This window comes from Puma concolor, chromosome A2, assembly GCF_028749965.1.
Source record: "Puma concolor isolate L17-30 chromosome A2, mPumCon1.1.hap2, whole genome shotgun sequence".
Classification (NCBI taxonomy): domain Eukaryota; kingdom Metazoa; phylum Chordata; class Mammalia; order Carnivora; family Felidae; genus Puma; species Puma concolor.
In genome coordinates, this window is record NC_141668.1 from 29249660 (window position 1) to 29276341 (window position 26682).

The 26682-nt window shown below is 36.8% G+C and overlaps 1 protein-coding gene across 5 annotated transcripts in view; it reads left to right on the forward strand.

Annotated features, from left to right (window-relative positions):
* The window catches only part of SLC13A1 (solute carrier family 13 member 1), a 143220-nt gene that overhangs the window by 16063 nt on the left and 100475 nt on the right, over positions 1–26682 (forward strand). For 4 of the 5 annotated variants that reach the window (XM_086691208.1, XM_086691216.1, XM_025929730.2 and 1 more), the window contains exons 2-6: positions 7394–7522; positions 16936–17072; positions 19639–19826; positions 20438–20495; positions 20577–20625. In XM_086691208.1, coding sequence (XP_086547334.1) covers positions 7394–7522; positions 16936–17072; positions 19639–19826; positions 20438–20495; positions 20577–20625 — 561 coding nt within the window. The remainder of the gene's footprint in view (positions 1–7393; positions 7523–16935; positions 17073–19638; positions 19827–20437; positions 20496–20576; positions 20626–26682) is intronic. The other variant, XM_086691231.1, reaches the window with a different exon arrangement.

Consider the following 26682-nt stretch of genomic DNA (forward strand, 5'->3'; position numbering starts at 1 on the left):
GGGGAAGCTCCATAGACAAGACATAAATTTGAACCTTACACTGAAGGATGGACAACTTTTCAAAATATGTTCTAAATCTAGGGATTAAATTTGAGCAGTTTATTTTTACCTGGGAGCAGTATCTAGAAACCTGTATCTGGTTTCCAAATTGGAGGCCAGAGTTAAAGAGAAAAGGGAAAAAGGAAGTAACCCACTGCCTCTCAAACTTTAACTTGTATACGAATCACCCAGGGAACCTGAAAATACTGATTCTGATTCAGTGTGTCTGGGGAAGGGCCTGATTTCTGCATTTCTCACAAGCTCTAGGCTCATGCTGATGCTACTGGTCCATGGGCCACACAGAAATTCAAACAAACAGTTCAAATGTTGGTTCTGAAATGGTAAAGAAAGATGTACTTGCAAGGCAGAGTATGTAGGTAGCTTTTTTACTACCAGAGATTTTATTCAAATGCCAACAAAGGCCAAGCAGATAAGAGAATAAAGTGAAATGGTGCAGAGGTGCTGTGCAGAACTGAAAAGCACAAGTCTGTCTTGAAGGATAAGCTCTGCTTGAGTCTGGAGAATTGTTGACATGGAAGAATATTATCCTAATATTACCAAATTCATTAGTTTTTTTTTTTTTTCAAGGAAAGCCAGGAATTCAGATTTTATTTTTAATATGAAATTTGGTTTGTAAATCATGATTCAAATTAAACACTCACATGTGCGCGCATACACACACACACACACACACGCACACACACACATACACACACCATAGTGAGTCAAATAAATCATATTTTGTTAGGGTCATCAGCTTCCAACTGCTTCATCCAAATTGAACTGGATGAACTTCATCCAGTCAAACTGTATCAAATGGTCCAAGGGTCTAGAGTATGGTTACAGGCAGGTAGAAGCTTCCACTTAAGGGCATCTGGGGGCTTACTGGTATGACTGCGTGGCTGAACATTATGTATTAAAGTTCAGAAAAAGGCTGCATAATGAGGAGCAGGGATAAGAACCCAAGTATCAGGAAGGTGCATAAATAAACTCCTTAGAAACAGAGAGCTGAGGGGCACCTGGGTAGCTCATTTGGTTAAGCTAAGCATCTGACTTTGGCTCAGGTCATGATCTTGTGTTTGTGAGTTGGAGCCCGGCTTCGGGCTCTGTGCTGACAGCTCAGAGTCTGGAGCCTGCTTTGGATACTGTATCTCCTTCTCTTTCTCTGCCACTCCGCTACTTGTGTGCCCTCTCCTCTCTGTCTCTGTCTCTGTCTCTCTCTCTCTCTCTCTCAGAAATAATAAATGAATAAACTTAAAAAAAATACATTTAAAGAAATAGCTGATGTCAGAAAGTATTTGGGGTAAGTCTTATTATAATTAGAGTTCAAGTGGCCTCGAATGCAAGATGAGGATTTTGGATTATTTTCAATAAACAACTGAAAATCACTGACTTGATTTTAAGTCCGGGCTGGGCCAGTTAAAATATGAAAGTTATTAGGGAAGCTAATAATTTGATACTTGAAATTTTGCTTTTTATCGTGTTTTAAAAAGTCGGCCACTGAGCAGAGTATGAAGTTTAGCTGAAGTAGACCCATATGGAGATGAAACGGGGGTTATGTTAGCTAGCGCCATCTTTTCCGTTTATTTTTGTTTTAGCAGTCCATTATAGATTGGTACTACAAATAGATTTCAGGGTGGCTAGTCCCTTAATCTGGCTTTATACAAGGGGATGACAAAATCAAAGTGGAAGATGATCTGGTCAGGAAGAACAGTCTTGCCTGCAGTGGAGGAAGTGGGGTGGAGGTTGATGGGCAGATCTGAGAGAAAAATGACAGGGGATGGATAGGTGATCTGGCTGTGGCTGAAGAGCAAGACAATAAAAGGGTTCGTTTTTCTTTGAAATCTGGGTTCTTGCAAATATGGTAGAAAACAAAGTCGTAAGGAGAAACTTTGGAGGAACATCATGTGTTCTCAACAAGAGAAAACACAGGCCTGGTCGTTCGCACTCACTGGCATTTTAAATTAAGCTAGTATTCACAAAGTCTCTTCAGAGCAAATCAGAAGTTTCAGTCAAGGCTCAGGTTTGTCTCGTTGTTTTGTTGTCAAGATTATAGAGGCAGACTTTCTATAAACCTGTCAACATCCAAACACCTTTATTCTTTCTCCTTTAAAAAGATAACACAATGAAGACATAACATAATCTAGTTTATTATGGATTTCTTAGACCCCCGGCTGAAAGTGCAGGGATGCCAGATGACTAAACACCAGGCTCAGAGGATTCAGCCTGACATGGGTGAATCAGAGGGCAGCAGAGCTGGGAATTTTGTTGCCCTGGGAAAATCATAAGTAAAACACCTCATTAAACTCAGACAGTTTTTGTAAACTTCTCAAATGCAACTCAGGATTTGCAGAGATTAAGCACTGTGGGAGCCAAACAAAGCCATATGATAGATGCTAACTTTTGTTGACCACTTAGTACTCTCCAGGTGATTTCACTTCAAAATTATTTATATAAGCCAAATATAATAATATACTTTAACCATTTTTTTATTGACATGTACTTGATATCCAACATTAGATTCGTTTCAGGTATAGAACACAGTGATTCCACATTTGTATACACTGTGAAATGATCACCACGGTAAATCTAGTTACCATCTGTCACCATACAAATTTACATTTTTTTCTTTTTTCTTTCTTATGATAGGAACTTTTAAGATTTACTTTCTTTGCATCTTGCAAATTGGAGATACAATGTCATTGACTGTAGTCACCATGCTCTATGCATTATGTCCTCATGACTTTTTATTTTATAACTGGAATTTTGTACCTTTTGATCCGCTTCAACCCATTTTGTCTGCCTTCCCAACCCCTCCCCTCTAGCAACCACCTATCTGTTCTCTGTATCTGTAAGTTTGGCTTGGTTTGATTTTGTGTGATCATTTCTTTATTAGATGCCACATATAAGTGAGATCATGCGGTATTTGTCTTTCTTTGTGTGACTTATTTCACTTAGCACAATACCCTGGAGGGCCTTCTGTGTTGCCACAAATGGCAAGATTCCATTCTTTTTTATGGCTCAGAGGTATTCATACATACACCATATTTTTATCCATTCATCCATCAATGGGCACATAGGTACTTTCCATACCTTGGCTATTGTAAATAATGCTGCAGTGAACATAAGAGTACATATCTCTTTTTGAATTAGTGTTTTCGTACTCTTCAGGTAAATACCCAGTAATGGAATTACTGGATCATCATATGGTAGTTCTATTTTTAATTTTTTGAAGGACCCCCACACTGTTTTCCAGTGGGGCTGGAAATTGACTGCACCAATTTACATTGCTACTAACAGTGCACAAGTGTTCCTCTTTCCTCCACATCCTTGCCAGCACTTACTATCTCTTCTCCTTTTCCTAATAGCCATTCTGACAGGTGTGAGGTGATCTCAGTATGGTTTTGATTTGCATATCCCTGAAGATTAGTGATGCTGAGCACCTTTCATATGCCTGTTGGCCATCTGTGTGTCTTTAGAAAAACGTCTATTCAGATCCTCTGCCTATTTTTAATTGTTTTTTGTTGTTGTTACTGAGTTTATGAATTCTTTATATATTTTGGATATTGGCTCCTTACCAGGTGTATAAATTACAAATATCTTCTTTCATTCATTAGGTTAACTTTTATTCTGTTGATAGTCTCCTTCTCTATGCAGAAGCTTTATAGTTTGTTGTAGTCACATTTGTTTATTTTTGCTTTTGTTGCTGTTGCCTTTTGAGTCAGATCAAAAAAAAAAAAAAAAGGTATCACCAAGACCATTGTCAGGGAGCTTACTGCCTATGTTTTCTTCTGGTAATTTTGTGATTTCTGTTCTTACATTCAAGTCTTTAATCCATTTTGAGTTATTTTTGTGTGGTCTAGTTTCATTCTTTTGCATGTGGCTGTTTTCCAAATAGTTTTCCAATAGTTTTCCAAATACTATTATTTGAAGACACTGTCCTTTCTCCATTGTATACTCTTGGTTTCTTTGTCATAAATTAATTGGTCATATATATGTGGGTTTATTTATGAACTCTCTATACTGTCCTATTGATCTATGAGTCTGTTTTTATGCCAATACCATACTGTTTTGATTATTATAGCTTTGTAATATCATTTGAAATCAGGGAGCATGATGCCTCTAGCTTTGTCCTTTTTTCTCAAGATTGCTTGGCTGTTCATATTTTTGTGTTCCATACAAATTTTAGGATTGTTTGTTCAAATTCTGTGAAAAATTTCATTGAAATTTTGACAGGAATTTCATTGAATCTTTTGAGTGCTTTGGGTAATATGGACATTTTAACAGCATTAATTCTTTAAACTCGTGAGCACAGAATATTTTTCCATTTATTTGTGTCTTCAATTTCTTTCATCAGTGTCATAGTTTTTAACATACAGATCTTTCACCTCCTGGTTAAATTTATTCCCAGGTATTTTATTCTTTTTGATATAGTTGTAAATGGGATGGTTTTCTTAATTTATTTTCTTATAGTGCATTGTTACTATATAAAAACACAAAAAATTATAGTTGTTTTGTGTCCTGCAATTTTAATTAATTTATTAGCCTCAGTAGTGTTTTTGGTGGAGTCTTTAAGATTTTCTCTATATAATATTATGTCATGTGCAAATAGTGCCAGTTTTGCTTCTTCCTTCCAATTTGGATTCCTTTTATTTGCTTTTCTTGCCTAATTGTTGTGGCTGGGACTTCCAGTACTATGCTGCGTAGAAGTAGTGAGAGTGGACATCTGTGTCTTGTTCCTGATCTTAGAGGAAAGGCTTTCAGCTTTTTACCATTGAGTATATGATAGCTGTGGGCTTGTCATATATGGCTTTTATTATACTGAGTTTTATTCCATCTATACCCACCTTGTCGAGTTTTTATCATAAAAGGATGTTGAATTTTGTCAGGTGCTTTTTCTGTATCTATTGAGATGATCATATAAATTTTATCATTCATTATATCAATGTGGTATATCACCTTGATAGATTTGTGGATATTGAACCATCCTTGAATCCCTGGAATAATTCTCACTTGATTTTGATGCATGATCCTTTTAATGTACCACTGAATTCAGTTAGCTAATATTTTGTTGAGGATTTGGCATCTATGTTCATTAGGGAGATTGACCTGTAATTTTTTTCTTATGTGTCCTTTTCTGGTTTTGGTATCAAGGTGATATTGGTCTCATAAAATGAGTTTGGGAGCATTTCCTCCTCTCCAGTTTTTGGACAAGCTCTAGAATGAGAAGTGTTAGATCTTTTAACGTTTGGTAGAATTCACTGGTGAAGCTCTTCAGTCTTGGACTTTTCTTTGTTGGGAGTTTTTGATTACTGACTCAATCTCCTTACTAGTAATTGGTCTTTTCAGATTTTCTATTTCTTCATGATTCCGTCTTAGAAGATTGTATAGTTCTAGGAATTTATCCATTTCTTCTAGTTTGTCCAGTTTATTGGTATATAATTTTTCATAGTAGTCTTTTATGATTATTTGTAATTCTTTGATGTTAGGTATAACTTATCTGATATTCTAACTTTATTTATTTGAGCCCTCTCTCTTTTTTTCTTTCATAGGTCTAGCTAAAAGTTTTTGAGTTTTGTTTATCTTTTCAAAGAACCAGATCTTAGTTCCATTGATCTTTTCTCTTGTCTTTTTAGTGTCTATTTTATTTATTTCCACTCTGAAATGGAAATAATTTCCATAAAATTAATTTGGAATTAATTTGAAAAATAATTATTTTTTTCCTTCTACAAATGTTGGGCTTTATTGTTATTTTCCTGGTTCCTTTAGGTACAAAGTTAGACTATTTGTATTTTTTCTTGTTTCTTTAGGTGGTAGCATGCCAACGACTATCTCTCTGATTGTTGTAGACTCGTAGTGCCCAGAAATGCTGTCCTCCCTGGCCAGCAGAGCCAGGCACTCGAGGGGCATATTCCGTGGTGGGTACACTTTCCTGCTAGCTTTGGCAGGGCTGTGAGTGTAGGACACTCAGCCTCCCAGCTCTGGCAGGGCGGAGGGGGCCGTAGGGGTGGACACCACAAGGCAAGGGAAGAATGCAAAAATAGCACCAACCAGCACCTCTTTCCCTGGACAGAATCCTAACAGACTCTGCCCCTCTGGGAGACACTTTTAAGATTAGCAAACGACTCTCCTTCGTGTATGGTCTCAGCACTTTTCAAACTGCTGATTTTGTGCTGAGTTCCAGGGTGGGTGAATTTGTACATGAACCCTTGAAGAGTAGAATCTCCATTCCCTACAGCCTCATGGTTCACCTGAACCTAAGCCCCACTGGTTTTCAAAGCCAGAGATTTGGGGGCCTCCTCTCTCTGGTACAGATCCCAAGAGTTGAGGTGTCCAATCTGGGGCACAAACCCCTCACTCCTCAGGGAGTAACTTCATATTTGTGAGATATCTCCTAATGGTGGGTCACCATACCATACACAGGGTTTTTGGTGAGACCACATCTCTGCCTCTCTTACCTGTCCAGATGTGGCTTTTTTATCCTTTGTTGTGAAGGAAACTATTAAGGTAGTTCCTAAGTTTATTTTTCTGAACAAATTATCTCATGTGTAGCTATAGATTTGTTGTGTCTATGGGAGTAGGCAAGTTCAGTTCTGCCATCTTGAGCCCCAAATCTCAACCATTTTTTAACAACATCCTAAAACATAAACAGACAATTTTATACCTAGCAAAGCAACAGATTCTGTTAAGAATCTCATTTCTGTTGAGTCTCTCTGTGTTTCCCCAGGAGCTCAGCTCTCTTTCTAAAAAGCAAAGCAGGAGGCTCTTAAACTCCAGGTCCATGTTACTTAGGAGCTCATTTAGTCCCATCCATCTCATGTAGCTTGGCACTGCCCTTCTTTATCTGAAGCAAAATACAGCAAAAAGTTTTTTCTAGGTTGATTTACGCCCTTTAGTAGGAGAGGAAGGCAGGTGTACATGTGCCACCAACAGGCACCAGGGAACACATTTAAAAGTCATATATGTCTTGCCCCAGGGGAAAGGCAGTGACTTGGCTATTTACACACTCCAGAAGAACCGGGAGGGCATTTAATAGGCAAATAAAAGTGAACACAAGCATTCATACACACCGATATGAGCACAGAAAATTGACTATATGCTGTTGTTTCGAAGGAAGGTGAATGAAAATTAAAAACTGAAGACTTTTTTGTCTTCGTTTTTTCATTTTATTAAATTTTGGCTCTTAGAATCCCTGAGAAATAATTATTTGCTGCCCAACTTAAAGGTTCAGAAACCTCCAGAGTTTCCTCTTACTTTCTCGGTGACAGCTCCATTCAGCAAATGTGGATATGATTTGATTAATGATTTCCCAGCCTCATTATTTCACCTTGCATTTTTCTTTTGTTCTTTCCAGGAAGCAGAATGTGCCTACACACTCTTTGTCATTGCCACATTTTGGCTTACAGAAGCTTTGCCTCTGTCAGTAACAGCTTTGCTGCCTGGTTTAATGTTTCCATTGTTTGGGATCATGCCTTCTAAGAACGTAAGTCCTCTTGCAAATGTATGTGATAATTAGATTCCTTATTTTGTGTTGATACTCCCATTGAGAAAGTTGTATTGAAAGGGAGCAATAATCCTATTGATAAAGCTTCCACATTAGTCCTGCAAGTTTCCAGTTGTTTCTCCCTAGAATTCTGCATGTATGTCTGCATTCAGGTGGACAGAAACAAAACACAGGCTGTAGCCTCTTGAGTCATGTGTGTCAGTAGGAGAAATGCGTGTCCAGCCTTCCTGGGCTGACATCTATGGCTGGTGTCTCTCTCCCAACAAAAGGGCCAACCTTTTCACATCCTGCATAAGCTTTTTCTTTTCAACAGAATTTGGTCTCACACAGTGTTAGAAAAGCAATTTTTGTTTTTAATGAAGAAAAAGCTACCCTGTTTTCTTTTCCAGAAACCTGCCATTTCAAAAGATAAAGCCAAATTAACTTTCATGTGTATTTCTATTTTGTTCTTGCTGAGAGGAGTTTATTCATGCTGAGAGGTGTTTCTTACCTTTATACAATCTGAGGGTACCCGTCTGAAGAAAATGGATTCAGTTTCCCATTAAAAGCATGAAATGCATTGAAATCAGAAAATCTGTCTTCATGCAGTCTCCAGCCACCCAGCACACAACTGCCCAAACCACAGCTGAAAGAATCGCAGGAAAGATGTCAAGTTCAAGATGCCAGCCCCTGCAATTTGTCACCTTTGGACTTCTATCTTCTGCCAGAGTTCAATATTGCTAACTTGAGGTTCATCTGTCTTGTAACGTGGGTAGAGATTTTTCTTTTTAAATAACCCATGTTATATAGAGATGGGGTTTTTTGTTGTTGTTATTTTGTTTTGTTTTTTGTCCTATGGGAGAAGCAATTCCTTTCCTTCTCTTCATGTCATTCTTCCTCATTTCGTGGTTCAAGATCTTCTTTTCTTCTTTTTGCGTTGCAGATCCATTTTACTCCTCTTTTCTTACTGCATTTTCCCTTCCCTCAGAATCTTGACTCTTTTCTTTCTAAGCACAATTGCTTGGGAAGAGAGTGTAGCTTCTCGTCCCCTTCTGCTGCCCACAGAATCTGGGATCTATAATTTAAGAAGTTTCTCAAATGCTCCAACATGCTACATGGCTCCCAGTAAAGGAAAATTTAAAAGAAGGGGCAGGCAAGTTCTTAAACGTAGTGTGTTAAGTTATTAACCCCTGTCCTGCTGGCCTAGGTGGTTGTACCTCTAAAGGTAACTAGTTCAACAGTGACGTATTTGTCTTTTACGGTTTAATAAGAATGAAACTGACTAAATTGACTTTTTAAAAGAAGCTGAGATCAAAGCAAGATTAACTGCAACTGGGGCATTTCTGTAGCAAAGAGGCTAAAGGAAGACAGGAGAAGAAGGATGCCTAGGAAAGCCTGGTTTTGTGGGAACTGCCAAAGAAATATCTTTGCCTCTTTACAGAATGTGGAGGCCTGGCTAGAGGCAGCAAAATTCTAGGTACTGTCAGCAGTTGCGTTAGTCAGGCTGCCAATACCTGTCCAAGAGTCCTTTGTCTCCAGAAGTGTCAACCTCAGACTAATTTAACAGTCATAGAACCTTAGCCTTGGAAGCTCGTACTTCTGGATCATTTCATCTTGGGCAGGGATTTCCCCTCTCAATAGCTCTTACAGATGAGATCACTCAGGAAGTGTTTGGGTCTTCCTGTGTGTGGGTTTAGAATACCCTTCAAAGAAAATACATATGTTTTTTAACACTTTGAATACTTGATTCACTCAGCTTTACTGAGCCCAGTGTCAAACTCAGTCACTTTGTCCCTAGACTTTCCTCTAAATGTCTAAGATTACGCATACACACACACACACACACACACACACACACACACACACACACACGGACAGCAACAATAGCAACAATAAAAACTTCATCTTTCTTCCACACGACATTGCTGTTTTTGATGTGAAAATAAATACCATTTCCTCTTTCAGTCTCCCCCGCTCCAGTCTTTATGGTTTCTGCATCTCAACTCCCTTCCTTAACCCCACCACCTCCACCTGTGCCATCACCACCATCTTCACTCCTGTTCCCAGAACTACCTCCAGTTTGTCAGTGGTACTTATGAATTAGATAGTTAGTGAATGTAATGTCTATCACGTGGTAAGCACTCATTATATATTAGTTAATATTATCATTATTTGTACATTGACAAGAGTGAATACCTCACTAGAAACATTCTGACTGTTGTAAAGCTAAGTGAATCTATTTCATTTCAGCCTAAATTCGTTGCAAATTTTATGTGACTTTTTTTTACCCTAAGCTTAGTAGGAACTTGAAACAAACCAAAGTCCTTAGGACTTTCAGTGTAGCAAACTGCTCTTCAGTCTTATGATCCTCTTTCCAGAAAGGGCAACTGGAATTTTACTAGGAAATATCTGACCAAAGTTATGGGGAAAGGGCTAGAGATTTATTCAGAGGACCTGAGCTTAAAACCTGATATTCACCACTAATTACTTGTATGGTCCTGATCATGTCCCTTAGCAACTCTTTTTTTCTCATAATCCAGAGGTTGTTATAATAATCAAATCAAATAAAAATGTGAAACAGTGATAGATACTAGGCATCAGTTATTCTTATGAGTTTTAATATCCACAGTTAAAGGTGTTAAATATCATACCAGCCCTTCTGAAGGATATGGAATCTCAACTTTGCCATGGAGACTAATGTGTCTTTAATACCCTTGTCTAAGTTCAGAGCCTTACACATCCTTCTCTTTGGCCACAATAGTTTTAATCTTATGTTATGCATTTATTAAGTCAATGCTAAATATCTGTATCTTACTGAGCACCTTATTGTATTAAATAATGTCAGCAAATTTTGAATTTCTCTCATATCTATTGAATAAAATCTGAAATGCTAAATGTTTAGTGTGCCGAATTAGATATTCCAAAACAAATATCATTATTATTATTATTATCGTCAAGGAAAAAGTGTTTATATATAAGTTTTATAGATATAAATATGAAGGTACTCATATGTATATGCAGATGTTATATATTTAGGTCAGTCGTGCAACAAGTATTTATGTGCTAGGACTCTGCCAGGATCTTGGGAATACATTAATGAGTAAATACAGACAAAAGTCCCCGTCTTCATAGGAGAAAAGAGACAATAAACAATATACCTTAATGCATAGGTAAATTACAGGGAGTTAGAAGGTAATTGGTGCTATGGAAAAAAGCAACAGGATAATAAAGATCTAGAGAGGGTTGCAGTTTTAAACAGGATCATCAGAGAAGACTCAATGAGGTGTCAATACCTGAACAAAGACTTACAGGAGATGAGGGAGTTAGTCATGTGGATATCTGGGGAACAGCCATCACTGAAGGCCATACGGCCCCCACAAACACCTCAAGGCAGGAATAGGTCCGAAGGGTGATTAGAGCAAAGTGAGTGAAGGAGAAAATGATAGAAGATGATGTCAGGGAGATAATGTGTAGAGGGACTAGACCATCTAGGGCCAAAGTAGGCCAACATAAGTAACATTTTAATGAAATGAGAATGAGACTCTCTAGAGAATTTTGAGTAGAGGAGTGGCATGATCAATTTGACTTTTATTTAAAAGGATAATTTAGACCTGCTATGCTGAGAAACAAGGCAGAAAGAAGGAAACAGGTAGCAGGTTATTTCAATAATGCAGTTGAGAGGCCATGGTTAATTCAGACAAGGGATAGTAATAAGGATATTGAATATACTGTTAATGTATTTTTAAGATAAAACTAACAAAATTCCTGTATGATTTGATAGAGCATATGATAGAAAGAAAGAATTCAAGGATGCCTCAGAACTTTTTGACCTGGCAGCTGGAAAATTGGAGTTGCCATCAACTGAAACGGGGAAAACCATGGGCAGAGTAGGCTTGTTGCACAAGAGAGGCTGACACCAGGAATACAAAGTTGGACACTAAGTATGAAATAACTGTTTGATATACAAGTGAGGGTGTTAAATAGGCAGTTAAATACAAATGGGCCCAGAGTTCATGAGAGAGAGCTGAGCTGGAGATACACGTTTGAGAATTATCAGCATATACATGATACTGAAAGCTCTAAAAGTTGATGAGATCGTTTAGAGAATGAGTGAAGATAAAAAACAAAGATAACAAAGAACTGACTAATTGGAGAACTACAACATTAAGGGATTGATAAGAAGAAAAGGAATTTGCAAAGAAGAATGAGGATAGGTTATTGAGGTAGGAGGAAGACCAGGAGAGTGTGGGATCCTGGAAATGTTTTAAGGATGAGGCAGTGACCAGATGTGTCAAATCTAATAGGTCAATTAATGTGAAAATTGGAAATTGACCATTGGATTTAGCAACAAAGCATAAATAAACTTGAACTTTTATGGGTAAGTATACTGACTTGTAGGAAGCTTGTGAACTGGTAAATTTTATAGCTAAGAGAGAACCCACATGCTCTGATAGCAAAAGTGCATGTGTTTTGGTGAAATCCCACTTTGAGACAGAAATATGACTACCTTGATCTTAAAAACAGATTTCAAATTTCATTAGAATTTTATTTGACATGCTTATTTTGCCTCAAAAATAGTTATATTTACCAGTGTCATTTACAGACCAGTAGCATTTTCTCCTATTACCTCCTATACACATGGGCTATAAACAAACACATATACTCGTGACTAATGTGCTACAAATATACTGTGATGAAACCCAAAGAATGGGTAATACAATGGAAAACAAAAGAATGTGAGAATTCCTCCTTAGGTTTATAATTATTTACATTTAGACAATTGGGCTGCAGGCCATTTTTTTGTTTATAGAGTCTATTAAGAGACTGGAAAACTATAGTCTGAGGGCCAAATTCAGCCTGCTACCCAATTTTTAAATTAAAGTTTTACTGGAGGAGCACCTGGGTGGCTCAGTCGGTTGAGCCTTCGACTTCAGCTCAGGTCAGGATCTTGTGGTTCGTGAGTTCGGGCCCCACATCTGTGCTGACAGCTCAGAGCCTGGAGCCTGCCTCAGATTCTGTGTCTTCCTCTCTCTCTCTGCCCCTCCCCTGCTCACACTCTGTCAATCTCTCTCTCAAAAAATAAATAAACACTAAAAAAAATGTTTTTTAAGTTTTATTGGAAACACGCAAAGCCATGGTTATTCATTTACAGTCTCTGGCTACTTTTGTGCTACAGACAAGTTGAGTAGTTGCAGTACAAACAATGAGGCTCACAAATTCACATTTATTATCTGACCTTTTACAGACAAAATCTGCCAACTGCTGACATAATCTAAAGAGAAATACAAGAGTATCTTATGGTCTTGGACTTCCTTCTGTGTTCAATAATTTACTAATAATGGCTCACTTCTATGTATTTCTTTAAATACATGGTAATTTTTTAAATAATTCTGCATTTATTTTTTCATAGAATTCTCAGACTGATGGAATAGTGTAAGTAGGGTTTATTTTCATGAGCAAAACTGCAAAAGAGATAAGAGCAGAGGAAAACTCAAATGTCTATTTATCTTCCAATAATCAATTTGAATATCAGGTACTGTAAGAAGAGTTTCCCAATTCCCCTAGAAAAAGGTGGTTATTTACTCTTTGAGCCTCAGCTATAGCTTGAAGAAATATTTTCCATGCACCTGTGATACTTTACTGCTGTCTTTGTTACCTTGTTTTTCTCACCTAGTAACCTGTAAGCTTCTTGAGTCTAGGGACTTATTAATTCAGTATCTATTGAGTGCCAATACGTGCCATGAATGTCCTAAATCCATAAATGCAATGATCAATAAGACACATCTCTGCCTTCAAAATATATCTAGTCTAATAAAGGGGATAATAAGGTAAAAAACAAAATTATCACCACGTGCATTAAGATGTGCTCTCACAAAAGGAAGCAGCATCCAACCATGTTTAGGGTAGTCAGGAAAGGCATCTTAGAATTGACTTCTGATTTCATCCATGAAGGAAAATTATGGGTAACCAAAATAAGAGAATAGAGTCATTCCAGGTTAAATGACAGCCGAGTGTTAAAGCATTTCTGTGATTGGAGAGTTTCACACATAAGGAGAAGTTGGCAGAGAGCACTGAAAGACTAAGCTGGAAAGGTGAAATGGGACTAAATGATGAAGAGTCTTACAAGACGTGTTGAGAAGGTTGGATTTTGGTCTTAAAACACATGGGGTCCACTGAAGGAGTATAGGAGGCACAATGATGTGATTAGATTTATACTTTAGAAAAGTAATTGTGACAATGGTGAGGGATGGATTAGAAAAAGACAGATCAAACGGTAACCATGTGAGAAGCGGTAAGGAGCTCAATTAAAGGTTTGAGTGGTAATAAGGTTTGAATAGAACAAAGTGGACAATTTAAAGTAGACAGGGGAACTGGAAATAATAGGACTTAGTGACTAAGACGCACTTATTGGAAATGAAAAAGGAATCAGAGCTGACCCTTAGGTTTCTAACTTGGACAACTAAGTAGATGGAAGTTTCATTTGCCACAAAAAAAGGCATATGCTGAGTTTTTAGATATTTATAGGAAATTCAAATGGAAATGTCCAGCTGGATACACCAGTCTGGAACACAGAAGACTTATCTGTTTGGGCACAAACACCTTAGTGTCATCAGCATTAATTCATCAAATATGTATTGAATGCCTACTATGTGCCAAACATGATTTTAGTCACATAGAGTTAGAAATTGAATCTGTAAGATTCAATAATCAGGGGTACAAAACAAGAAGACTGGAGACAAACCTTATAGAGTACCAACATTTAAAAAAAGGTAGAGGAAAAGTAATTTTGAAAGTAGGCCAAGAAGAAAAATTCAGAGAGGCAGAGATAGACCCAGGGAGGGAAAAAAATGGTTTGTCAGGTTGTAAACACGAGTAAATTAATAAATTGAAAGAATACTTATACTGAATGTAAGGACTGAGAGAGTTAAGAGGTTAGAAGTTTGGGAAGAGAGGGTAGACAATTTGGATTTAGGAGCTCAGAGAGTGTAGCTTGTACGTGGATTCCCTTCCTCCCTCTCTCACTCATCCAGTATTATTTACTGAGCTCCTACTCTGTACCAGAAGTGTACTAGGTGCCAAATATGCAATGACTAGCAAAACAGATTCCTGGTCCTCTTAGAATGTATAGTGTAATAACAAACTACATAATGTGATGTGCTATAAAGGAAATAAACAGGGCTCCACAATACAGAAAAATAGTAAAATCTGTTTAGAAAAGCTGGATATTTGAGAATTGAAGAGGTGTGAAGAGGGAAAAACATGTCAGACATTTATTCTTGCCTTCCCTGTTCATATAACAGTTTTGGTGCATAGTAAACTCTTGTCCAATGTTAGAGTAATTAATAAATGAAATAAGGAAATTGATATAATTATTTTCTATTATGCAATTACTACAAAACGCAAAGAGGTACATATAAACTTTGAAAACATAATAAACTAACTTTTCACAAAACATAAAGAAGAGATCCACTTGTCCACTTTTAATTCCAAGGCTAATTTTTATTTTGTTTTGAAACCAAGCCAGACTTGGTGGGTTATACTAAAAGTGCAGGTACAACTCAAAATATCAAAATAAGGGCGCCTGTGTGGCTCAGTCCGTTGAGTGTCCAACTTCAGCTCAGGTCATGATCTCCTGGTTCGTGGGTTCGAGCCCCACATCGGGCTCTGTGCTGACAGCTCAAAGCCTGGACCCTGCTTTGGATTCTGTGTCTCCCTCTCTCTCTGCCCCACTAATGTTCTGTCTCTCTCTCTCTCTCTCTCTGTGTCAAGAATAAATAAACATTAAAAAAATTTTAATAGCAAAATCATCATGAAGACTGATTTTTCTGTTCCTTTGTGGTTTCATATTAGAATAGTTATTTTCCAACTCTTCCATTCCTTCTAACAGATATTTTTAAGGGATATTTCTTCTTTCTTTTTAAATGTTTATTTATTTATTTTGAGAGAGAGTGTGCAAGTGGAAGAGGGGCAGAGAGAGGGAGAGAGAGAAATCCCAAACAAGCTCTACGCTGTCTACGCAGAGCCTGCTGTGGGGATTGATCTCACGTATGGTGAGATCATGACCTGAACTGAAATCAAGAGTCAGACACTTAACTGACTGAGCCGCTCAGGTGCCTTAGGGATATTTCCTCTTATAATCGTCTCTTTTCTGCACAGCCTTGTGATTCAGTTTAACCAAGCGGGTCCTAAAGTCAGGTCTGTTGAATATCAGTCTCATGAGGTACAGCACCTAAGAATTTAAAAGTAAGTTTTCTGTGGTTAGATAAGTTGAGAAATATGTTGTATATGGAACTCTGGGAGTGGCAACATATATTAAAGGTATACTTAATATAAATATATAATATAATGTTTATATTATATATAAAATTTAATGTTTAAATATTATAAGTGTAGTATTTAAAGGTTTTGAGGAGATCTACGGGAAAGAAAATGCTAGTATTTCAAAACTCTCTGGTTTCTAAACTTATTTGACCACAACATCTTTGTGTTGTTGCTGCTGTTTGAGAAAAAGATTATGTACCTAACATACCTCAGAGCATTCTTTGGTAAATAGGTGGACCCAAAGTGTCTGTACACTCTACTAATCTCTCAATGGTGTTAGCTAAAAATGGTTTAAAATGTTGGCTCCTATTGAAGAGTATTTATTTTCTAGCAAATGATTTTGAAGGTAAAACCATTCAAAGTATTAAGAAGTGACACTGAAGTTATGGCATAATGGATAGTATCGATGACACTGGCAAGTTGGAGACTTAACTTGGACTTTCCCAAATCACAGTCATTGTCATTCTACCATAGCAGCATAACTCGATTAACCCCAGCTGAGAGGAGGAAAAATTAAGACATTGAAGGCAGTTTCCTGATGTTACACAGTTATTTAAAAACCCAGTATGGAGCACCTGTGTGGCTCAGGCAGCTAAGCATCCAACTCTTGATATTGGTTCAGGTCATGATCTTGTGGTCGTGAGATAGAGCCATGCCTGGAGCTCCTCATCGGGCTCCACGCTAAGTGTGGAGCCTGATTGGGATTCTCTCCCTCCCCCTCTCTCTACCCTTCCCCTACTCGTTCTCCCTCCCCCCCTAAAAATAAATAAATAAACATTAAAAATTAAAAAATAAAAGTAAATAAAAACCCAGTATCTTGGGTTCCCTTTCTTTCTTTCTTTCTTTTTTTTTTTTTTTTTTTGTATATATTCTTCCTTAACACTACTATTTCTGGGTAAGAATATAGAACTTACTTCAAATTTGTATTCTAATGCATCTACATTTTTCTTAACCAAATAGAAAGATTAAGTAGTTTGAAGGTCACAGCTAAGAGCAGCAAAGTTAAGAGAAAGCAAAACTGCTTTCTCGGGCAATCTCATTTTCCCCCCACCAACATAAATAAATGATCATGGGCTTAACTATAATTTCAGGTGGCATCTGCTTATTTCAAAGATTTTCATCTACTGCTAATTGGAGTCATCTGCTTAGCAACATCAATAGAAAAATGGAATTTGCACAAAAGGATCGCTCTGAGAATGGTGATGACAGTGGGTGTGAACCCAGCATGGTAAGTACCGCATTTACTGTTCCAGGTTTACATTCCAAACAGATCATTTTTGTGCAGAGCAAATAACTAAATAAGTAATACGCGTCCAGGCAGTCATTCATATCACAGTATAATTCATGCCTTTTTTTCTCCTCTGCAAATATGAAAGGGATGTAAAGTGTACTTGAGTTGGAGGAGGAAACAACAACTTTCCCTTCACAGCAGGTCTAACTACAGGGAGATTGGAGTAAGTGCACACAACTCTCTCACCTTTCATGCACATTAAGAGGCAAAGCTGAGAGGAGCCTTGAACCTCAACAGACAAGATTGATAGGCTTCAGAGTAGATTTCAGTCCTATCTCGTTTTTTGGCTAATTACCCATTCAAGACTTGTTCAAGAGCATCCTTGATCATCAGGGAAGATGTTAAGAACCAAAGACAAAGACATTACTGACAAAATACAAATGTGTGCAGAAAAATTCCAAGGTGAACATTTTTCTTTTTAAATGAACTGTTGCAAAGTGAAACAATCAATTAAGTTTCATCTACAGAATGTGAAATCGCTCAGTTGACTGATTTTCCCCCACTGAATGCTTTCCCCACTGAAATGAATGCTTTTTTCCATTAAATTAATTGGCTATTGTAGTTTTAATTCTAGCTCTTGTTAAGAACATAGATGTGAGCTAAAAAATATACTTTCAGTGTCATGATCACTTGCATATGAGAAATTACATGTTTCTCTCTAAAGGCAATACATATATACCAGTCCTTATAAAGTTTAGTGTGTAGTAAGCAGAAAGTTCCCAGTAAAATTACCACCAAAAAGTTCTAAATTAGAAATTATAATAATACTGATTTTAAAATACACATTTAACATTTGCCTAAGCATTAAGCTTTAAAGCCTTAGGTGGTTCTTCCCTTCTCATTTTTCTTTGAAAATAAGAAAATTTTATTGAATTATGTTGCATAATTCATTCTAGAGTGTATCCATATCTGTGTTTACCATTTATGAGTAAAATAGTGTTGTTGAATACAGAAAATAACTCAGATGAGTCAAATTTTTTAAATGTTTGTTACTTAAAATTTTTATAACATGTATGTATTAAGGTAATTTCACTCTTAAAATGAAATGGTGTTCCACAGCTCTTGGGACGCTACAGATACTGTCTCTTTTCCTTGATCACCTTCTCACTGACCACAGGGAATAGGGGAGTGAACCGCACAGTGAAGCAAGAGTCCTGTCCATTATATCATTAAGTAGCTTTGCAATTTAAGGCATTTTCACCACACTAAAGATTTATCTGATCACCATCTTCTTTTATAGGAATATTTCATGTCTTGTCAGAGCCTTAAGTTAAAGGTATTTCTAGTTTACTTTTATTAAGAATCATGTCTTATTTAAACAGATATCTGAAGAGTTCTATTTTGTTTTACATGTAAAAATTGTTCACCTGATCTGAAGTGGAAACTTACAGTGTGGAATTTTTCTTGTGAATCTACTTTTTTTTTTTTTTTTAATCTTTATTTATTTTTGAGAGAGAGACAGCATGTGAGCAGGGAAGGAGCAGAGACAGAGAGAGACACAGAATGCGAAGCAGGCTCCAGGCTCCGAGCTGTCAGCACAGAGCCCAACGTGGGGCTCAAACTCATGAACTGTGAGATCATGACCTGAGCTGAAGTGGGATGCTCAACCCACTGGGCCACCCAGGCGCCCCACTTGTGGATCTACTTTTAAGGGGAGTCACAGAATTTTATGAATGGCTTTATATGGAAAGATGTGCTGCTCAATGATTTTCTGGGATCTCCTACTCAAAGGAGATCATATTTTTCCCCCAGGTGTGACTTTGAAAGCTTATACAGTTTCAAATCCTAGAAGTCTTAGGTGTGTTATTTTTAAGGGAGAAGAACTGCTCTAAATATAAGAGAAGACAAAATAATATATCCAGTTCTTGACCACAGGTAGGAATGTTAAATTCAAGAAAGCGTAAATAATAGAATCTATAGAAAATTCTGAAACCTCATTTTAGCTAGTAATTTTAACCATTTCCTTTATCTACCATATATTGAACCAAGTAGTCAATAACAAAAAGCAGATTTAAAAATAGTAATTTTTCTCCTTGCCCTTGTGCTTCCCTGGCACACAGACTAATAAACAGAGATGAAATCAAAAGGTAAGAGAAGGAATAAGGGATCCTAAACTCAAAAATTGATTACATTTCCTCTTACTAGTATTTGAAGGTAAGCGTCATCTGCAAAGGGCATTCAAATATTGGTATAATATTATAAGCTGTTATACCATCTACTGACTTGCAGTTCGGTTATACATTTAATCATTTTTTTCTGTTTCAAGAGAAGATTCTTATGGTTTCCAGGGAGACAAATCTCATAAAAACTCCACTCTTCTATGTGCCACTTTGGTTCCTGTCTGGCTATGGTCATCCTCAGGGGTCGTCATCCGAGGGGAACCTTAACTTAAGTGTGTTTTGAAAAAAATTCCCAAGTCAAAAACAGCAACCTTGACAGTTAAATAATACAGAGCTAGTTAAGCTGAAGAGCACAGTTCATACTAAAAGCCCTCTCATTTCAGGCTGACATTGGGGTTCATGAGCAGTACCGCCTTTTTATCTATGTGGCTTAGCAACACCTCAACTGCTGCCATGGTGATGCCCATCGTGGAGGCTGTGGCACAGCAAATCATCAGTGCTGAAGCAGAGGTCGAGGCCACTCAGATGACTTATTTCAGTGGATCAACCAACCATGGACTGGAAATTGATGGTATCACATGTTGTTACAGCTGCAGTGGGGTCTAATCATTTGGGCAATAGGCATAAACTCAAGAATTCTGGCTTATATTTTATTGACTGTCCATACATGCATGATGTGAATTTAGCCTTCCCCTTTCTGTATTTATACAAAGGAATGACATTACCCGAATATTTTACCTTCAGTTAATGGTCAAATCTACATTCTCTGGAAAAAAAGAGGAAGAATGCCCTTTCTCTCCTCCAGCCAGTCTGATGGAAATCTTTCTCTGCCTCTCTCTCTCAGGAGACCCCAGGTCTACTTTCATACTGAATTGACATTCCTGCATAAAACTGGGAATCTGTCATTCCTACATTCTATTTGGAAAGAGCATTGCATTTGGCTGTGGTTATTTCTGGCTCTGATAAATTTCCCTGATAGAGTGAAAACTGTTGGGGCGATATTTGTATTTATAAAATACTTTATTAAGATGAATGTTATGTCAGTAGGTGAATTTATTTTCAGTTTCTAGTAATGCTTCCTTCTTTACACACACACACACACACACACACACACACACATACACACACCTGCACACACAGAAAACCCTTTAAAGTATTTTTCTTCTATTTAATGTTTTGCAGAAAGTGTTAATGAACACGAAACAAATGAGAGGAAAGAGAAGACAATACCGGTTCCAGGGTAAAGAATATTGACATTTTGATTAGGATTTTCTAAATTACATTTTAATAAAATTATAAAAGGGGTCGATTTATTTTGCAGATACAGTAATGATGCAGGGAAAAATTCAAGCAATATGGAGCTGGAAAAGGTACATTAAATGTGATTCTTTCTAAATAATTATATGTGAAATTATATTAGATGTGCAGTTAGAGACGTATGCATTTTAAAATCTGCTACTTGCTTCCTTGTTTATAAATTACTTTTCTTGCTTAAGTCAAAATGGTTTGATAAGCCCTCATGGAGAGACTAAAATCAATATTCTCATAGAAAGTATTTTAGGCTTTGAAAATTAGCATCATTATTTTCTCCTTTTACTAAGTTTGTGGTGATAGGAGGTAGCATATGTAGTTCAAGGAAATATAATTCCAGTCTCAGAATATTGTTTCATTTTCTTATTAAAATCTTACTGGCTTGGTAGCCTGATTTTCATTAGGACTCTCCCCATTTCTTTCAGGTTATAAATTTAGAGCAACTATTCGTGTAATTGCAATCCAGTTATCTTTAGTATTCCCACTAAAAAATTCAATGCAGAATTTATGAATTGCTACTGTCAAACACAGATGGAGGAGTCGGAGTCATTCTAGCTATTCAAGGAAGGAAGGAGACTTTTGTAAATTATCCCACAGAATTCATTTCCCAGAATAAATCAATATAAAAATTCTATACCGAGTCGTATTGGGAGCAATAGATCTTGAGTCTACTGAAAAGTAATCCTGCATAGCAATAGTTTTATAGTAACCATGGTATTAGGAATAGGAGAGTGGGGCATATGTTCCTTCCTCAGGCTGTAATGCATTCACATGCAGCTCAGTAGGAAAAAGAAAACTCTCTTGTTATTTACAGAAATCTTTAAGGAAGGAGTGATTTCTGTGTAAAGCGGAGACAAATAACAAAGCTAAGTTTTAAGCCTTTAGCTACAGTGTACAGTAAGGGTTTTAAAGATGAGAACTGAATATACATTTATGAAAACATTATCATTTTTAGTGATAGAGTAATTCTTGTAAAACATAGAAAATCAATAGCAGGCAAAGTATGTCACAGAAGAATACATTAAAAATGAGCTTTAAAAATTATGAAAACCGGCAATCCTAAACAGAAAAATATGCTCGCACTCAGTAACTTTCTCGTGGTCATCTTTAGAAACCCAGTTTTCTGGCATGATGCTGAAATTTAGTGTCAAGCCCCTTCGAATCGATTTGACATCCAACACAGTCCTAGGCATTATAGAAAGGTCCAACGATGAAAAGACCTGCTCCCCACTGTGTGCAGCTCAGAGTCTAGTGGGGAAGGTGGATGTAAAAAAGACATGTGACATAACTCCTACAACAGAAGCATGCACAGAGGGGCTAAGTGTTCAGAAGTGGAGAGCAACCAGCTCAGTCAGGGCATGTTGCAGGAGTGGAGTGCAAGGGAACGAGATTTGAGTCAGGAAGGAGACATCATGTTCAATCAGCAGAATGCAGACTCCATGCATGCAGGGACTATGTCTCCTTTGTTCACCATTTAATTCCATGACACGCTTCATTGCCTCATTTTCAGTAGATATTTATCTTCATCAATTAATGAATGAGTGAAAAGAGAAGAGGTATTCTAATTAGAGAATGCAGTGAATTCAAAGACCCAAATATGTGGAGAACCGGGCTTTTTTCAGGAAACCTCTCCACTGCAGGTTCTAGGGATGAGTTGTGGTAAGTGAAATGTGAAGATAGATCAAGCCATGTTCAGAATAGCTGTTTGTGGGACGCCTGGGTGACTAGTCTGGTTAAGCATCCGACTCTTGATTCCTGCTCAGGTCATGATCTCACAGTTTCGTGAGTTTGAGCCACACGTCAGGCTCTGCGCTGAACCTGCAGAGCCTGCTTGGGATTGTCTCTCTCTCTCTCTGTCTCTGCCCCTCCCTGCCCATGCTCTCTCTGCCTCTCTCAAAATAAATAAATAAACTTTTAAAAAAATATTTTAAAAAAATAGCTGTTCTTGGGGCGTGTGGGTGGCCCAGTCCCTTAAGCGTCAGACTTCGGCTCAGGTCATGATCTCATTGTTTGTGAGTTGGAGCCTCCGTGTTGGGATCTGTGCTGACAGCTCAGAGCCCAGATCTTGCTTCAGATTATGTGTCTCCCTCTCTTTCTGAGCCTCCCCTGCTCATGCTCTGTCTCTGTCTCTCTCTCTCTCAAAAGTAAATAAACATTAAAAAAATAATAATTAAAAATTTTTTTTAAATGCAGAAGAGTTTAGAGTTTATCTTAGGGGAAATGGGAATCTTTGAAACTGGAGAGCAGCATGGTAAATTCTGCCCATTGAGAAACTTACTATGGCAACAATTTGAAGAGTGGAGAGTGCAAACCTAACTGGACTTTTTTGATTAATCAGACTTTGAGGACAAGAGAGAGAAAAGCATAGAAGATGTCTCTGCTAGAGTAAACTAGGTAAATGTAGGCCTTGATGTCACCAATTGAGATGCAGACACAGGAGGAACAAGTGTTCAATGGAGAAAAGTAAAGATAATGTGGGTACATTTAGGGCAATAAAGACTGAGTTCTGAGTTTGGGAGAAGAGAGCAAGCAAGGCCTTTGAACAATGCTTCTGTGGTCTTTGTAGAACTCAACGTATAAAATTCAACTTTGTGCAAAAGAAAAATTAAAGGATAACTTTTTACTTTACAAAAGTATTCTTTGTTAGAGATAACACGAAAGTGTTATTTTATATACACACTTAAGATATGTTTTGATTTTTAACAATTACAGATAGACGTATTGTATATTTTGTGTTCAATTTGTACTAAATTGCACCTGTTCTTTGCCAGGTTTAAACTAGCTACTTTAACATTAATTGATTATGTGGAAGAATCTGTATCTACTTCATCTAGTTATGAAAAGGAAAGAATATTTATATTTATAATGTTTTTTTCTTCTATTTTCTTCTTGAAGCAGGTAGGGCATTCTACTGAATTAAAATAGCTGTATGGTTTGGCTTTGAATTTGAACTATAAGTCATCAAAGATCCAAATATTACTCCTTTAAAGAAGGAGTGGTTTAAAATAAATTTCAGAGAAGAGGGAAAAATGAAGGGCTTAGGTTTTTTTAAATTTGCACTATTTTGCCATGTTCGTACTTTAAAAAAAATATTGAATTTCTACTGAAAATTACTACAATTTTGTACATTTGAATCATTTGTTCAGTAAAAAAATTAAGTATTTTTCTTAAATTTAATTAAAATCTGTTTACTAGTATAATTAAATCAATCCAAGATGATCAATAACCTTACTTTATTTTAGAATTATATATTTACTTCATTTTTTAGAATTATGTTTCTCTTTAAAGGCAATAACACACACCAATCCATATAAAGTTTAGTGTGTAGTAAGCAGAAAGTTCCCAGTAAGTAGAAGAAAATTAAGAACTACCACCAAATAAGTTCTACATTAATAATTATAATAATATTGATTAAAAATATGCATTTAACATTTGCCCAAGTATTATCTTCTTAATGAGGCCTACCCTGATCACCCATTTTCATTATGGCCAATACATCCCTCCTAATACCCTTGAACCTGCCCTACTTTTCCCAAAGCATGCATTACCTTCATACCAATGAAATTATTTATTTAATTTTTTTCCATGTGCTTATTTGTATTTCAAATATCTAGAACAGGTGACTGCCATAGAGTAAGCATGTAGTAAATATTTGCTGAGTGAAGGAATAAATTCAGTAATATTTTTCTCAATAATACTTAGATTAAAGGAACTCATTCTGTATAGAAACTATAACAAGAAAAAAGCAAACTGATAAAGGTTGAAAGATAAAACCGTGAGTCAGATTAATTTCATTTTTTCCAGCTTAATTGTGATATAATTGACTCATAAGTATACTTCACTCAGCCAACACATTGGGTAAATTTAAGGCGCACCTGTTGATTTGATATATTTATATATTGCAGAATGATTATCACCATTGCAATAGTTAATACCTCCATCACATTACATAATTACCATTTCTTTTTTGTGGTAAGAACATTTAAGATCTACTCTCTTAACAACTTCCAATATATAGCAAGTATTATTAATTTTAACCATCATGCTGGACATTAGGTCCTGAGAAATTATTCATCTTATAACTGTAAGTTTGTACCCTTTGACCAAAATCTCATTTCCCCAACCCCAGCCCCCAGGACCACACTCTACACTCTGTTTCTATGAATTAGACTTTTTTCAATTCCACATGTAAATGATAACATGCAATAATTGTCTTTGTCTGACTTATTTCACTTAGCATAATGTTATTATAATAACAGCCATTCTGTTGGGTATGAGGTCATAACTCACTGTGATTTTGATTTGCATTTCCCTGATGGTAGTGATATTGAGTATCTTCTCATCCACCTGTTGGACCACTTGTATGTCTTCTTTGAAAAAATGTCCATTCAGTTCCTCTCATTTTTAAATTGGATTATCTGGGATTTGTTGCTGTTGAGTTAATTTTTATGAGTAGTACAAGAAAGGGGTCCAATTTTATATGCCTGTGGTAATCCAGTTTTCCCAACACCATTTATTGAAGAGGCTATCCTTTCCTCACTAAGTATCTTGGCTCCTTGTCAAATGCTGGCTCCTTGTACATATTAAGGTTTATTTCTGGGCTTTCAATTCTGTTCTGTTGGTGTGTGTGTCTCTTTTTATACCAATTCCAGACTGTTTTGATTACTATAGCTTAGTAATATAGTTTGAAACCAGCAAGTGTGATACCTTCAGTTTTGTTCTTTCTCAGGAAAGAGAAAATTGCTTTGGCTCTTCATGGGGATTAATTTCATTTTTTGGTGGAAAGAATATAAGGATTTGGAACTAAAACTTATCAACCCTAAAATTCTTGTTGATGGAACTGCAAACTTCTGACATAGATGATAATAATGATAATTTTGCCATTGCTGCTGCTACTGCTAGTAATGATTACATGTTAGTTTTGAAGGTGATAGATATTCAGTAGCCCCTCTGATTCCAGGAACTGATTAAAGAATAGACATATACCAATGCTGCATACCTAAAAGGGAGATGTTTTCCATGACTTGCCAAGTTCTCTTCTTATTATAGACCATGACCCAGACATTAGCAGAGCTCCCTACTTGTGCCCAAATAAAAGTGGTGGGTAAGTGATTAGCCTATAAATCCTGCATGACTCTAAAAGTAGTTACAATATTTTTTTTGAGGCAAAAAGGAACAAAAAACAATGGAATATCCTAAAGGGACACTGACAGTACATGGTCAAATCTATTTGTCAGGTTCCAGGGGAGCAACTGAGAAACCAATCATCATCACTCATATTATTTCTATGAGAAAAGAGTTCTAGGTATCTGAAAACCAATTTTTACATACCAAAAGAAGAATCAAGTTGCTAGATTTTTCCCTTCTTCACAAGCACTAGTATTATTCAAAGAGATACCCACATTTTTATACTAGCTCAATTTCTAAACGTCCAGCCATCTTTGAATGAAAGGAATTGGAAAATCGGTTTGCTTTTAATGAAAGGTCTAAGATAATTGTTTTCCTTTCATTTTATATAATTCGTCATCCTCTACAGGGAAGAGTTCAAAGGGAAAATTTCCTTGAACAAATTAAATCTTGTTTTTTAATTAGGTGTTTAGTTTGGGGGTGAAAATCCTTATTATTGAAAACCAAATTCTAAAAGAAAACACTGTTTAATGTTCTCCAAGAACTCAAAGAACCATATTAACTGTAATAAGCATGGTTCGTAATATCATGGTCTAGGGGCATTAGTTCTGCCAAGTTGGTAGATAACAATTCTAGAATATCTGGTGTCTACATCAAATAGAAACAAAACTGTGTTCTCCTTGATTACTCTTCCATGCAAGCCTAGGTGTAACTGAGTGGCAAAGCCACTCATGAGAGCTCTTCAGTCCTCACCTGACACCTGACAATGTAGGTGTCTTCTTTCACTCATCCAGACAAATCCTGTAGTTTACAGAGAGATGATGATAGAGAAGGAGAGAAACCACCACATACCCTTTAGGAATAACAGCCCCATCAAAATGACAGGAGACAGCAAGTGTCTGCAAGGATGTGGACAAAAGGGAACCCTTGTGCACTATTGGTGGGAATGTAAATTGGTTCAGTCACTGTAGAAAACAGTATATAAAGGT